The following is a 13,791-nucleotide window of genomic DNA, read 5'->3' as shown; positions in this document are numbered from 1 at the left end:
ATGGGGGAAATCGCTTAATCTAAGAGTCAGTTGTAAACAGCCTTGCATGTAGTAGAAGATGCCATCATCAGCACTCACCCATCACATTAAGAAATGCATTTCCAGTAAAGTTTTACTATAAATGTTTGTAATATATTTGTGTTTTGATCAGTTTTGTACTAATAATAATTATTCAATCCAGAAGAAATTTTAACATTTAAAGCCTTAAGGTCATAGATAATAAAATTAAATTTTTAGCTTACACATTTTTGTTACAGAGAAGTGTGATTGGGCTATAAGTAAAAGATTTTCAAGCATAAATGTATCATTATTTAGGATAAAATTCTGTGGAGAATTGGAATGGAAATACAATCAAGGAGAAAAGGAAACTATAAAAGATTTCTAACTATTAAGGAAGAACTTGTTCATACAGTTTTTAAATTGATGATACTGTTACCATTCCCATTTTACTTAGATTCTAGTGAATTTTTATAAGAGTGATGTAACATTTTCATTCTAAACCATCAATATTTTCACTACACCATAAATTATGTTCTTTATATATATTTTAACTTGTGAGTAAAGAAGTTAAATGAAATTTCAGATGTCTGTTTTAAAATGTACAAAGGTGTCATTGTTTTCTGAAATTATTTTAGGTTAGGTATAAGCAGAAAAGTGTGAAGAACCTGAATAAGTTTTGCCAAATACACACACAAAAAAATGTTTGCTGCAAGGGTCATTTAAAATCGGGGTTAAATCTAGAGGCTGATGGATGTCTTTATGGAACATAATAAGTATTAATGACACCCTCTTTTTTTAATATATATATATACTTTTTTAATATATATATATATTTATTTATTTATTTTTGGCTGTATTGGGTCTTCGTTGCTGTGCACGGGCTTTCTTTGTTGTGGTGCGCAGGCTCCTTGCTGCGGTGGCTTCTCTTGTTGCGGAGCACAGGCTCTAGGCACACGGGCTTCAGTAGTTGCAGCACGTAGGCTCAGTAGTTGTGTCTCATGGGCTCTAGAGCGCAGGCTCCGTAGTTGTGGCACACGGGCTTAGTTGCTCCACGGCATGTGGGATCTTCCCGGACCAGGGCTCGAACCCATGTCCCCTGCATTGGCAAGTGGATTCTTAACCACTGCACCACCAGGGAAGTCCTAATGACACCCTCTTATTGAATGTCTTCTACTGTATTTCACGTACTTTGTTAAGCATTTTATATACATTATAATTATGTTACGCTGTACATACATTATACATTATAAATATGTTTAGTTGCACGGAGAGCCCTGACTGCAGCTTTGTAACCATTAACTGGTGAAGCCTAGATCCAAACCTATGCCCACCTCTCTCCAAAGCCTTTGCAATATAGCACATGCCTCTCAGCGCCATAAATGACCACAGTGCATGTTCTTAGATTATGTGGAACCCAACCCCAGTTCTTTGTTATCCCTCTTTGGGATTATTGATTGTTTTCCAAAGTGAGAATCAAGATCAGGATGAGTACATGCTCAAAATGGTCTTAACCTTTGGCCACATTTTGGACATAGACTCTAGAACAATGGAAGCAAGGTATCATTTAAGGACTAGAAAATGTTAGAATCAACCTGAAGAATGTCCACACACATAAAGAAAATATGTAGAGCAGGGTGCTAAATACTTTTATCATCTCATAGATCACACATCCAGTGATGGAATGGGTTTCATATGTGGCATTCTGCTTGAGGCAGTTTTATGATAAGACTTGTAAACTTAGCTCTAGGGAAGTTTACTCTTAGGTAGCTCTAGGGAAGCTGAAGCTCTACTAGTTGGCAGAGCTGGGTGAGTGAAGTTTCAGCTGCTGTGAACTTGAGAAATTTAATTTGAGAGGCTGTACTGAAAAGTAGATCCAAAGTGATATGATGGTCAAATTCTTAACAGATTATAAAGACTACAATTTCCATAGTAATGATCTCATTTCAGATATGTGCTATTTTGATTATTGATTAAGGGAATTATGTAAAATATAAAATGAGAGTTTTCTCTAAAAACTTGGAAAATAAATTTTAACCCTCCACTTAATGTTAATCCACTAAATTTATCCATTCTAGTTATGTTACATAATAATTTATATCTAACTTTATATACTCTTCAGAGAGAGTTATGACATAATTAATTGAAATTTCTAGGTGATTCAGATACTTCATTTTAGCCAAAGTGCTTTACCTTTTCAACCAGACCTCTCACTGAAATTTATACGTACCAAAACTGTATGAATTCTCTGTGTATTCCCATATCCTCTACCTTGTATAGGTACTTTCTTCCTAGAAAGCCTTCATCTTTTCATCTCTAGTGAATACCTAATAGTTCACCATTGTATTCCCAGTTCCTAGAACAGCATCTGGTACATGGTAGACCTCCCTCAGTAAATATGTGTTGAGTGAGGAATAAGCAAACAAGCAAAGAGTTGAGTGAAGAACTCAAAAGATTGGCTTTACAGTCCTAACTCTGCATCTCCTTGAGCAACCCTGAGTAAGATACTTCTCAGGGCTTCAGTGCCCTCACCTGGAAGACAAAAAAAAGTAGATTAAGTTCTTTCTAACTCTAAAATAATATAATTCTATGGTGTAGTTAATTCATGAACTATTTAACTAACATTTAAGCAAAAGTTTTTTTGAGGAACCTGATCATATTTTCCAAAGTGATACTTCCTAATAAAGATTGAAAATGTAAGAGTCTGTACTGATCAGACTCCTGCATTTAGTCTAGCACCAGAGGAAGCATATGTTTTGTTAACAAGAGTAAGGCTAATTAAAATTTCCTGTGTTAATTAGGAGAAAATCCATGGAGGAGGAGGGATTTTAAGAACCAATTAAGGAAGAGGAGAGCTAGAGTTAGCAAATGAAGTGCCTAGATATTATAGGCACTATAATATTTGAAAGAACATTTGGAGGTGAATAAGGGACAAGAAAGAAGGTTTATTGAGTATCTACTTAGCTTTAGGTTTCTGTCCTGATGCTTGTCCTTATGAAATGTGATTGTTTGTTGACCGGCACTCCCAATAAAATGTGGGGTTTATTTCTATGAACTTCCATTACCTAGCAGACTATCTGTAAGGGTAGACACTAAATAAATATTTGAGGAATTGATTGATTAATGAAGCTAGGCACTGTTCACATTTTCACATTCATTAATTCTAATGAAGTACATACTATATCTCTACTTCACAAGATAGGAATCTTAGGCTCTGAGAAATTGGCTTAGCCCAAAGAAACCAAGCTACAGTTACAAAGCCTGGATTTGGACTCAGGTCTTTTTGGCTTCAAAGTTCATGCTTTTTCTACTAACTAGTCCATCATATAGATCATGAAGATAATCCCTGATAAGTATGTTATTTCCCTGCTAAAGGTGCTAAATTACCTTTGAAGTATAAAGTCTTATTACTAATATCAGTTTGGCAAGTTACACTTTAGAAACATTTTCACCTGTTACATTTAATCTTTACAAGCTAGCTGATGAGTAGATAACCTTTCCATCATTATACTGATGAGGAAAACTGAGTACCCTTGAGGAGTCACAGCTTCTAAGGACCTGTGATAAGATTGGAACCCAAGCCTTCTGGATTTAAAAGTAATTGAGCTTACTAGTGAAGATAAGGAAAGCCTGAACAAATAGCACCTAGAACAAAAGCCTTGTAAGGCCCTCTTTAAAGCATGTTTTAAAATGTGTAATTAGTCACTTTATTTCACCGCATCCCATACCTTTTGTGTCATCAATAGATGGGATCATCTACCAGCGCATTTCTGACCCATAGAGCTTTCTGAATGGAGGCATGTGTCTGCGCTACCCCACTCATGACTGGTGCCCCAGGTCAAGCATGTGGAGCCCTCATTTACACATTTACATAAATTACATAAAAGTCCCAAAACAAAGTGCAGCAAACCACTAATTCAGTTACTGTTATTTTTTTAATATGAAAACTAGAGAAATTAGGTAAGAAAAAATTTAACTTTGACACAATCTACTTCTAATGTGATGGGGACAGTCTGAGTTGCAAAAATTGTCACACAGGAGTATTTGGAGGAATTTTAAATAATACCTTTTACTTGTAAACAGAAGAGTTAAAAAACTCTCTGACCCCTGTACTTAGTTTGATTTATATGTTTTAGTTTGAATGTATGTATCTTTTTTCTCCTATTCTGGGTCTTCATTAACAATCTGGTTTCTTTCTTCCTTTTCATTTGGATTTTAGAAGCTAGTTTGTTCACTTAACCTGTTCTCTTTCTGCTCTATTAAAATAAGTTTAGTTAGTACTTTTAAATTACTTATTTTAAAGGAATTTGATAAGTATGAATCTAAAACATGTAGTTTATAATACACTCAGGAACCTTACTGAATTCAGTTAATACCAAGATGAGCCATACTTTATAAACGTTTAGCTATCAGATAACAGTAAACTGATTTATATTAAGGTTAAGTTTTTTAAACAGCAAGAGATTCAACTGTGTACATTTGGAATCAGTTAGTTGCACTTTTAACCTAGAAACCTAAGTTAAGAAATAAATACAAACGACTATTAGGAATATTGGTTAAGTGCTGCCTTTGGCAGACAAATATCAAAACTTGTACAATTTTAGAGCTGGAGGGATCTTGATCACCTCATCAGATGACCTTATTTTGTAGTGGAAAAAATTCTGTGGCCTAGGGATTGCTATTAGAGTGTTAAATTTGGAGACTATTCAAATTTAATTTAAGTATTTTATTAGGGGGTAGAAGGGGAGATGATCTAAGGGGTGCCAGTGATCAGGTGGGAAATAGAATGGTTTGTGACTCCTTTTTTTTTTATTCTCTGTCTCCTTTTGAGTTATGGGAAGTTAAAAATAAATCCTAATTTGCTAATGAAGTGCAGAGAAAGAAGTTCAAGAACTTGGCCAGTTTCTTTGAAAGTTAGTAACAGAGCCAAGATTAAAAGCATACCCTTGAGTATCAAGACAACTTTTATTTGTATGATGTCAAACACTGTAACACCTGTTTAGCCTACTGAGCTATGCTGCCCTTACAATGCCCCTGTGAAGCTGCCTGGAGCAGGGTCAGCTAGTGAGCCTGTGAGAGTAAAGCAAGTGAAATAACAAGAGGAAATGTCTGAGAGGGTCCCTAAGGGTAAAATAAAAGACACATGTTGGTATCTTAATTCTTTCAAACCCAAGTAGTTTGTCTTGTGGTAGCAGAGCCCTTTTACTAATGGGAACACCAGAGTTCCTGAAAATTTCAAAAATAGATGAAGCTGCCCCTTAGGATTCAGTGACTTTATGACTTGCAAAGGAGCTAACACCTAAATGTTCTGGGCAATGCCAAGCTGGACTCTACACCTTGCCTCAAGATAATGGAAACAGGAGGATTCAACGTAGTTGTACCTCTTGGAAGTAAATGTAATATAAAATAATAAAAAACTGAAAGTTAGGGCTTCCCTGGTGGCGCAGTGGTTGAGAGTCCGCCTGCCGATGCAGGGGACACGGGTTCGTGCCCCGGTCCGGGAGGATCCCACATGCTGCAGAGCGGCTGGGCCCGTGAGCCATGGCCGCTGGGCCTGCGCGTCCAGAGCCTGTGCTCCATAACGGGAGAGGCCACAATGGTGAGAGGCCCGCGTACCACAAAAAAAAAAAAAAAAAAAAAAAACTGAAAGTTATACGGAAAGTTGTAAGACTACGTTTAAAATGCAGAATGCATGAAAAGCCAAATAAGTGTTTCAGTGCTTACATAAGAAGTGCCATTCTTTGTTACTGAAGAAGTTCAGTGACTTTGTCCTGAACTAAAGTTTCTGTAAGAATGCGTTGTTATTTTAGGTAAATACAACTGTAAAACTGTATTCATGGCTTAAGTAAATGAGCTAACAGTTTCTGTGTTTTATCATTTAGCCCTTATAATAACTCTCTGAGATGATAACTGTTGTTATCTCCACTTTCAAGCATGGAAACTAGGGACTAGAGGAGTCAAGTAACTTGTCCAGAATCGCAGACCAGTAAGTGATGGAGCCAGGACTTTAACTCGGTGTTAGACTCCAAACCCAAGCAACCACTAAAAGTTACTGCTTCCTTTAACTAAACCCCATGTCCACACAATGTTACCCCATCTGTGTTTAATAGCCTTTCTTTATAAAACAGTTTACATAATTTACTTCTTAATTACTGGCAAATATTAATGGTAGACTAAGAGTAACCACTCCTAGTAGAAAAATCAGAGGAATTCAGAATTTCATTTAAAAATTATCTAGTGAAGTCTGACCTGTTTTAAGTGACAGACTGGAAAGCTGAGGCCTCGAAGCTTATTGACACTCAATAGCAATATTGCTGTGATTAGAAGTTTACAACATCTTCGGGTAAACACTAAATAAAATTCAGTGGTTCCCATTAAAACCACACAACATACCAGATTTTCACTGCATTTGAGTGAAATATTTTAAAGTAATTCATTATAAATTCTTACATAAATCTTTACATTCTAAATGCTTTGTACAGAGCCTGCATGGCACATAAAATAGGGACCAATTTTTTTAATAAAATGTGTAATTAATTATAGTTTTAAGATTGAAATAATGTATAACTTATTACATGGTAATTTTTAAGAATCTCTGAATGTTCCTCTGCTGGGATCATATTTTGTATTATATCAGCATTAATATTAGGTTCTGATTACCATGTGGCTTTTGAAGAATTTTTTTTTAATTGTTTCAGCTTTGGAAATCTAGAGAAGCTTAACGAAGATTTAATATTTTAAAAAGAAATAAAATGCCTAAAACATTAGGTATACACTGAAAATTATTTACGAAAAAAATGAAATAAGTGTTGATAGAAAACATTCCCTGATTTGGGAAATGTCTCTTAATAGAAGCCTTATGAGTCAGTTAAAATGCACAGAAGATAAGTTGTTACAAGTGTTTGTAGGATACCACTTGAAAAGTTCCTATTTGAAAATTCAAGTCTTGCTTTCTCTTAAGAAAAATTTAGTTATATCCACTTTATATTTTACTTTATAAGTTAATTTTATACTTTTATATCTAATTCAGCCTCTCTCTTTTTTGTATAATCACTGCTAACTTTTTAAAAAAACACTGCTTGTTTCAAAGGGAAATAATGTGTAAAAAATGTGATGCATTTAATCCTTGAATGCTGGAAGAACACTTTTAAAGTATTGTAAACACATCTGTATTATATTACACAGGGAAAAGAATGTATGCACTCTGTGGCCTATGGGCACGAGGGTGGCTGCTTTAGGAAAACTGAATATTTTGCATTTCAAGTTTCTTTTCCACATAAAAAATATTCTGTGATTCTAAAATGAAGAATTTAATTCCAGGAGTGGGTCATGTGGTGAGGCAAACAGGAGTAAAGTTTTGGTTTTGCAGCCCTCTCATTTGTCACCCACTTCTTAAAAAGAAATCAGTTTTTATAATGGGCTTGGCTTTGCATTTTGTTAAGCACTTCTGCTTTCCCTTATTGGAAAAATATTGCACAGGACAGACTTAGAACACAGAGAAATCACTATACCAAGAGTTCTTAGTAAGTGTGCTGCATGTCTGAGTCAGCTGCAAGGTATGGTGCAAATAATTTGTCACTAATTAGGAAATATCAAAGTTTGTATGATTTACTTTTAAAATTACAGCAGATTCATATGTATCCCGATGGTAACCTCACTCTTGATCACTGACTGGTATTCCAGTGTAATTTCTTGAGTGGAAGGGGAAAGGGTGGAGTTCCAGCTGTCAGGCCTGGCATCCCTTGGGATGTATGTTTTGTATGTGAATATCATCTGTCATTGGTAGAGATGGAGAAAAAAAGTTGGAGAACTTCTGCACTACACTGGTGAAGGTGTTCTCTACTTTCTCCTCTTTGTCGTGACTTGATAGTCACTTGCCAACACATTCCCTTATGCAGCTCCTAGTGAGCTAGCTGAAATTCCACCCCTTTATTCCTACCTCAGAAAACAAGCAAGGGAGAATGCTAGGGGCATGCAACTTTAATCAACTAAAAAAAAAAAACTTTTTTTTTTTTATGTAATTACTTGAGAATTTCCGAGACTAGAGCTTTCCTAATGTCAAATTATTTCATATACTTTTGATTTAGCTTTAGGACCTCTATAATAATAGCTCTTTTACCTGATTTTCTTGGTAAAGTTACTATATTATAAGGAAATAACTGTTGAATTAATGTCATCACCATTTAAAATTTTTTAATGTAAGGGACTCATTTTATTTACAAGTAATTTCAAATAAAATGGTATTTTTTATTTTTGTTTTGCTTTTTTACTATAAGATATTATGAAATGGATCCTGACAAAAGTCTCCTTGACAATTTGAGGAACAAAGTGATCATTGAGTACCCAACATTACATGTGGTATTAAAAGAATACAGTAATGACATGGAAGTTCTTCACCAAGGTAAGTGTAAATTTGTTCCCATAATGCTTAACTAACTCTAGTGAACTAAAGCAATTACATTATTGTCTTTATATATTTTCCCACTGTACTTACACACTTAACTGAATTTACTCTGTAACTACAGATAATACTGTAAAGAACCATATGATTGAGCTGTTGCTTCTGTTCTGTTTCAGAGCATGCAAGCTTTTATCAACTTAAAATGAATGAATCAGTTTGAATGTCTGGCTGTAAAAGGATATACTTTGCCTTTTGGGAGTTTTGTGTGTTTTTGTCTTTTTAAGGTAATAGTCTTCAAGTAACAGTCTGCCTATGATCAGATAAATTTACTCCCTAATTAAAACTCTTTAGAGATTCCTAAAATGAGAGATTACAAAACATTTTTAGTATTCTACCTTACAGAAAAGGGAAATGTTTCAAGGAACATTGTGTTTAAAATTTGGACTGCATTTAGAATAAGCTGGTGCCATTGCCTTGACCCTTTATCTCCTTTTCTTTTAAACCGACTGGTTTTACTTTCTCTGATTTTGTTTCCTTGGCTATATTCCTTGGCATTTTAGTGATTCCTTAAAAGTAGATACTTTCCCCTCCTTGGTGAGTAATGGAATTGGGAGGATTTATTAAAACCAGAAATGCTGTATGTAAAACGTTAGTATATAAAGTGACTTACCCATATCTGCAGTTACTGATTAAGCTAATTATGTTTCAGTATGTAAATTCTAGGGATGAATAAAATTTTAAAATTACTTCTAAAAAGAGAGAGCTTACTTAATTAACTCAAAACCATTAGATAGCACTTTCAGCTAAGAGTTATAGGTACAGACCAAGTTTCATTGTAACAAACTCCAGAGGGCCATAGAATCCTTGGATTGGATTGAACTCTATTTTTTAAAATAATATGTTTTGAAATATGTGGTTCAGGTTTTATTGTTATACAATCATTATGGACTGTAATAGGCAGTAATAAGCTTTGTTGTAAGGTCTTCTCTGTATGTGTGTATGATAGCTTTTTTTCTTTGTGCAAGTTAATAGGAGAATTACTTTTTTTCCCTAAGTGGCCAAAATTTTGTCAGTGCCACAATGTGAAACCAGATTTTTAATTGGCACACACCAAGTTTCTAATAGTTAATTATATGTCTCTAAATCTTTAGGTTAATTCTTTTTTTTTTTTTTTTTTTTTTTTTTTTTGTACGCGGGCCTCTTACTGTTGTGGCCTCTCCCGTTGTGGAGCACAGGCTCCAGACGCGCAGGCTCAGCAGCCATGGCTCACGGGCCCAGCCGCTTCGCGGCATGTGGGATCCTCCCAGACTGGGGCACGAACCCGTGTCCCCCACATTGGCAGGCGGACTCTCAACCACTGCGCCACCAGGGAAGCCCCCTTTTTTTTTTTTTTTTTTAACATTTTGAATGGATTGATTTTTTTTTTTGGCTGTGTTGGGTCTTCATTGCTGCACACGGGCTTTCTCTAGTTGCGGTGAGCAGGGGCTACTCTTCATTGCGGTACAGGGGCTTCTCTTGTTGCAGAGCACGGGCTCTAGGTGCACAGGCTTCAGTAGTTGTGGCATGTGGGCTCAGTAGTTGTGGCTTGCGGGCTCTAGAGCTCAGGCTCAGTAGTTGTGGATCACAGGCTTAGTTGCTCCACGGCATGTGGGATCTTCCCAGGCCAGGGCTCGAACCTGTGTCCCTTGCATTGGCAGACAGATTCTTAACCACTGTGCCACCAAGGAAGCCTAGGTTAATTCTTGACTTTATATTTTTTACAATTTGAGAACATCCATTTTTATTTTCTCAAATTAAGTTAGAAATTTCAGTTCTAAATGACCAATTTCACTTTTTTAAAAAGCTGTGTAAAACCTTATTTTTTCCTTAATATAATTCACATAGCTCTCTCTCTCTAAATGTTGGTTTCAGGGAAAGTTGTTTAGTAATGTGGGTTACTAGCCAGAGCAAACATTGTCTGTGTAAATAACCACAGCACACACAGTTCCTCTTTCACCTTGTTTAGGAATGCACATTGAAGTAAGGCTTCCTGTCATGAAGCAAAAAGAAAAGGCTACTTTTGTAGTGTACTTGGAACCTTATGAAGTAAAATTTGCTATTTTTTGGTGGGTATACGATGTTTGGCTTATTTACAGGAAGCTCGAGTGACTCGTGCTTTCAGTATAGAGGATCATTTAGGGTTGCTGTGGCAAAGAACCAAAGAGGATCTAGCAGGATTTTAAGGACCATATCAGTGTTGTCACATAAATACACACACTTTAAAAATAATGCCAGGCCTTCCTGTAGATGCTTTTCTTTGTGTAAGCACTTCAAGTTGTCTGTTTCTTTGTACATTCCCACAGCGTTGGATGTTCTGCAGGGTGGTCCCTTAATGCAGGGGGAGGGTTATATAAGAACAGGGCATTTTCTTTGGAAAGCCTTGAAATTCTTTCTCTCTCCAGAGGCAAAAATGTTGGATTTTGATCTTGAGTTCATAGCAAAGGTGTCTCTCTTCTAGTTCGGGAAAAATGTGTTTCTAGACTGGAATTCAGTTGTTTTTCACACTTCATGATTGTTATAATGTTTGTTATAAGTCTAGATTGCCATAGTTTATTTTTTCAAACGTCTGCCTTTTTTGCTGGGCAATAGACAAGTTTTGTTTGCTTGCTTTTTGCTTTTTACAGAATGAAAAGGGTTGACTGGGAAAGGTAAGCAGTTAGGGTAGCCCACTAGGTGTAGAGTGTAGAGTGCTGCTCACCCACCTTGTATCAATCCAGTGGGAAGTGCTCAGAATGGTGTTACTTGTCTCACAGGTCCTTGTTTGCCAAAGTTAACTGGTAGATTTAAATGACACAATAGAAGCATCCTACATTTCAGTCTAAGGAAAAAAGAATGGACTTCCATGAAAAGAAGAAAACTGGGCAACTTCAGTAAGCAGCGAAAGGAAAAGGTGTTTCCCAAACTGCAGTGCCAAACAGCACAAAGCCCATTAACTTTAAAATACCAGCAAAATATTTGTCTCTGTTATTCTAATATAACTCAAAATTAGAAAATATCTCTGTCTTTTGAGGAGTCCAACCCAAAAATGATTACTTGAATTAGTGAAAATACTATCATAGCAGTTACTTACATATCAGTCTCTTCTTTTTTAACTTTTTTTGATTTTGCCCACGCCATGCAGCTTGTGGGATTTTAGTTCCCTGACCAGGGATCAGACCCAGGCCCTTGGCAATGAGAGCATGGAGTCCTAACCACTGGACCTCCAGGGAATTCCCACTTCAGTCTCTTCTTGGGCCAATAAATCCTTTCATCCATTCTTCCTCTCTCCTCCCTCACTCCTGCTTACCCCCTCTTTTTCTTCCTTTCTCTTTCAGTGTGTGTGGGGGGGGGCAGTGGGATGGGGTTGGAGTTCAGGCACAAGAACACACATGTAAATGCCACAGTGCAATAGGTTCTATAATGGTTTAAGTGCAGAGAAAGCCAGAGGAGAAAACAACTAACTTGTAATATCGTGGAGATACTTGAAGGACTCTGCTAGAGTTTATGAAATTCCATAAGGATCAGGACCATATCTTGGATAGAACCTATTTCAGTACCTTCCTCATAAAAAGGACTCAGTGGACACCAGTTTGGTTGCTGGTACAATTGTACATCTAGGTACCATCGGCATACCCCAGGGAACTTGGCAACTGGAATATGAGGCAAGATCCAAGTTTATGGTTCTGGCATCGGCTCTTATTAGCTGGGTCCTTGGCATTCACTCTGCTTCTCTGAGCTCTATTTTCTTTATCTACACAATGGAGATAAAGGGCTATAAGCCTCAAGCAAAATAATCTCTATTTTAACCTTAACCATTTTCAAAGTGTTTATGTGTTATTTCCTTTTAGCTTCACTATACCATGAAATAAGTGGTGTGGTTACTCTGCTTCCCATTTTGCAAATTGAAAAAAGAAACCTAAAATTTGGAGTAACTTACAGTTATATTGATTCAGCATACATGCTACCCTAGGGGGGGATAGATATAGGAAAGAAAGGTCCAGTGTCTATCCTCAAGGAGCTCTCAGTTTAGTTAGTGAGTCATAGTCTTGCTGAAGTCAAGGCAGCTCCTTTAAAGGAGTTCCATTTCTGCTCTGAGTCTTCTTTCCTGTGAAAAGAAGGAGATGGAGATTAGCTAGTCTTCTGTCAGCCCACATTCACTCAACATATACTGACCCTCAATTTTAAGTTTAAAAAAAATCATGGAAAAAATTTATTCCAACCACACTTGGCCAGCCTCTGTGATAATAGTGGTCTATTCAGTGGCAAAAGTATCGGATCCTACCCACACTGAGAAGTGACCATTCCCAAGTCTTCCACAGAGTCAGGAAGGATGTTACCTCACAAAATATAATTGCCACTTTCAGACATCATTTCTCTATTTATTGTGGCCAGAATTGTATATCCCAGCTGCCTGGGACATGACATGGTTTGTCTGTCACCATGAGCAGTGCTGTTGGTATGCATCAGAAGGGAGGAGAGAAGAGGGGAAAACAGAACAGGCTAAACAGAAACAGCATAAACACTTGACTGTATGTTTACTTATTTTTTTCAGTGAAAGGTGAATCTACTAAGAACATTGGCAATTAAAATTGAGCACTTCTTTTGGAGGAAGAACATGAAGATTCCCAGACAATTGCAGAGGACCTTGTTGGAAGATTTGGGGGTATTGTTGCTTGGTGGTTGGAATTTTCTGTTTCTCTGAAAAGTAATTAAACAGTCTTAAAAAAAAAAATTTAATATATTTTCTAGCCTCTTAAATTGACTCATAAGGCACAGGCTTTAATATGCTTCATTCTGTAGGCCGAAAATTTTTTTGTTTGTTAGTTTGATGCAAGACCAAACCCAAGGATCACCTGTGTCAGCCACAAACTTGGCGTTCTCTTTAGTGGAACCTCACTAAACAGAAAGGCCATGTGGCAGACCATCTAGCCACAGGAGGACTGGTCCATCATTTGCCTATTCTTGTCTTTGGGATTATATGTAACTTAACCTCTCGAGACAACTGGATGAGTCTTTTATACTTGGGTAGCACCCAGTATGATGTCCTTTGTAAAAGGTTGTCTAAATACTATGAACTGCTATTTCTTATATTCACTTCAGAAAATCAGTGGCTCCACATTGTTTGAACCATCAGTGCTCATGAATTTGGCTTTACTTGTTCACACAATGAGCTGTGTCTTACTATGAATTCTGTGCCTTTCATCCCATTCCCACTCTACTCTTGTCATTACCACACAGGGTGTTGTGATGAGCAGTTTTATGATGTGTTTTGAAACATCTAGCAATAACTAAAGAAAAAACACTTGGAACTCTTCAAAGTGTTACTGGAATGTATGTGTGAATTTATGTATATACATGACTTAATTTATACCTTA

The 13,791-nt window shown here is 36.6% G+C and overlaps 1 protein-coding gene across 1 annotated transcript in view; it reads left to right on the top strand.

Annotated features, from left to right (window-relative positions):
* Window positions 1-13,153, top strand: part of ZNHIT6 (zinc finger HIT-type containing 6) — a 56,447-nt gene extending 43,294 nt beyond the window's left edge. The window contains exons 9-10 of the mRNA XM_060090034.1: window positions 8,274-8,398; window positions 12,969-13,153. Coding sequence (XP_059946017.1) covers window positions 8,274-8,398; window positions 12,969-13,003 — 160 coding nt within the window. The 3' untranslated portion in view covers window positions 13,004-13,153. The remainder of the gene's footprint in view (window positions 1-8,273; window positions 8,399-12,968) is intronic.
* The last annotated feature ends 638 nt before the right edge of the window (window positions 13,154-13,791 follow it).

This window comes from Mesoplodon densirostris, chromosome 2 (genome assembly GCF_025265405.1).
Source record: "Mesoplodon densirostris isolate mMesDen1 chromosome 2, mMesDen1 primary haplotype, whole genome shotgun sequence".
In the NCBI taxonomy this organism is placed as follows: Eukaryota; Metazoa; Chordata; class Mammalia; order Artiodactyla; family Ziphiidae; genus Mesoplodon; species Mesoplodon densirostris.
This window is presented reverse-complemented; position numbering and strand designations above follow the sequence as displayed.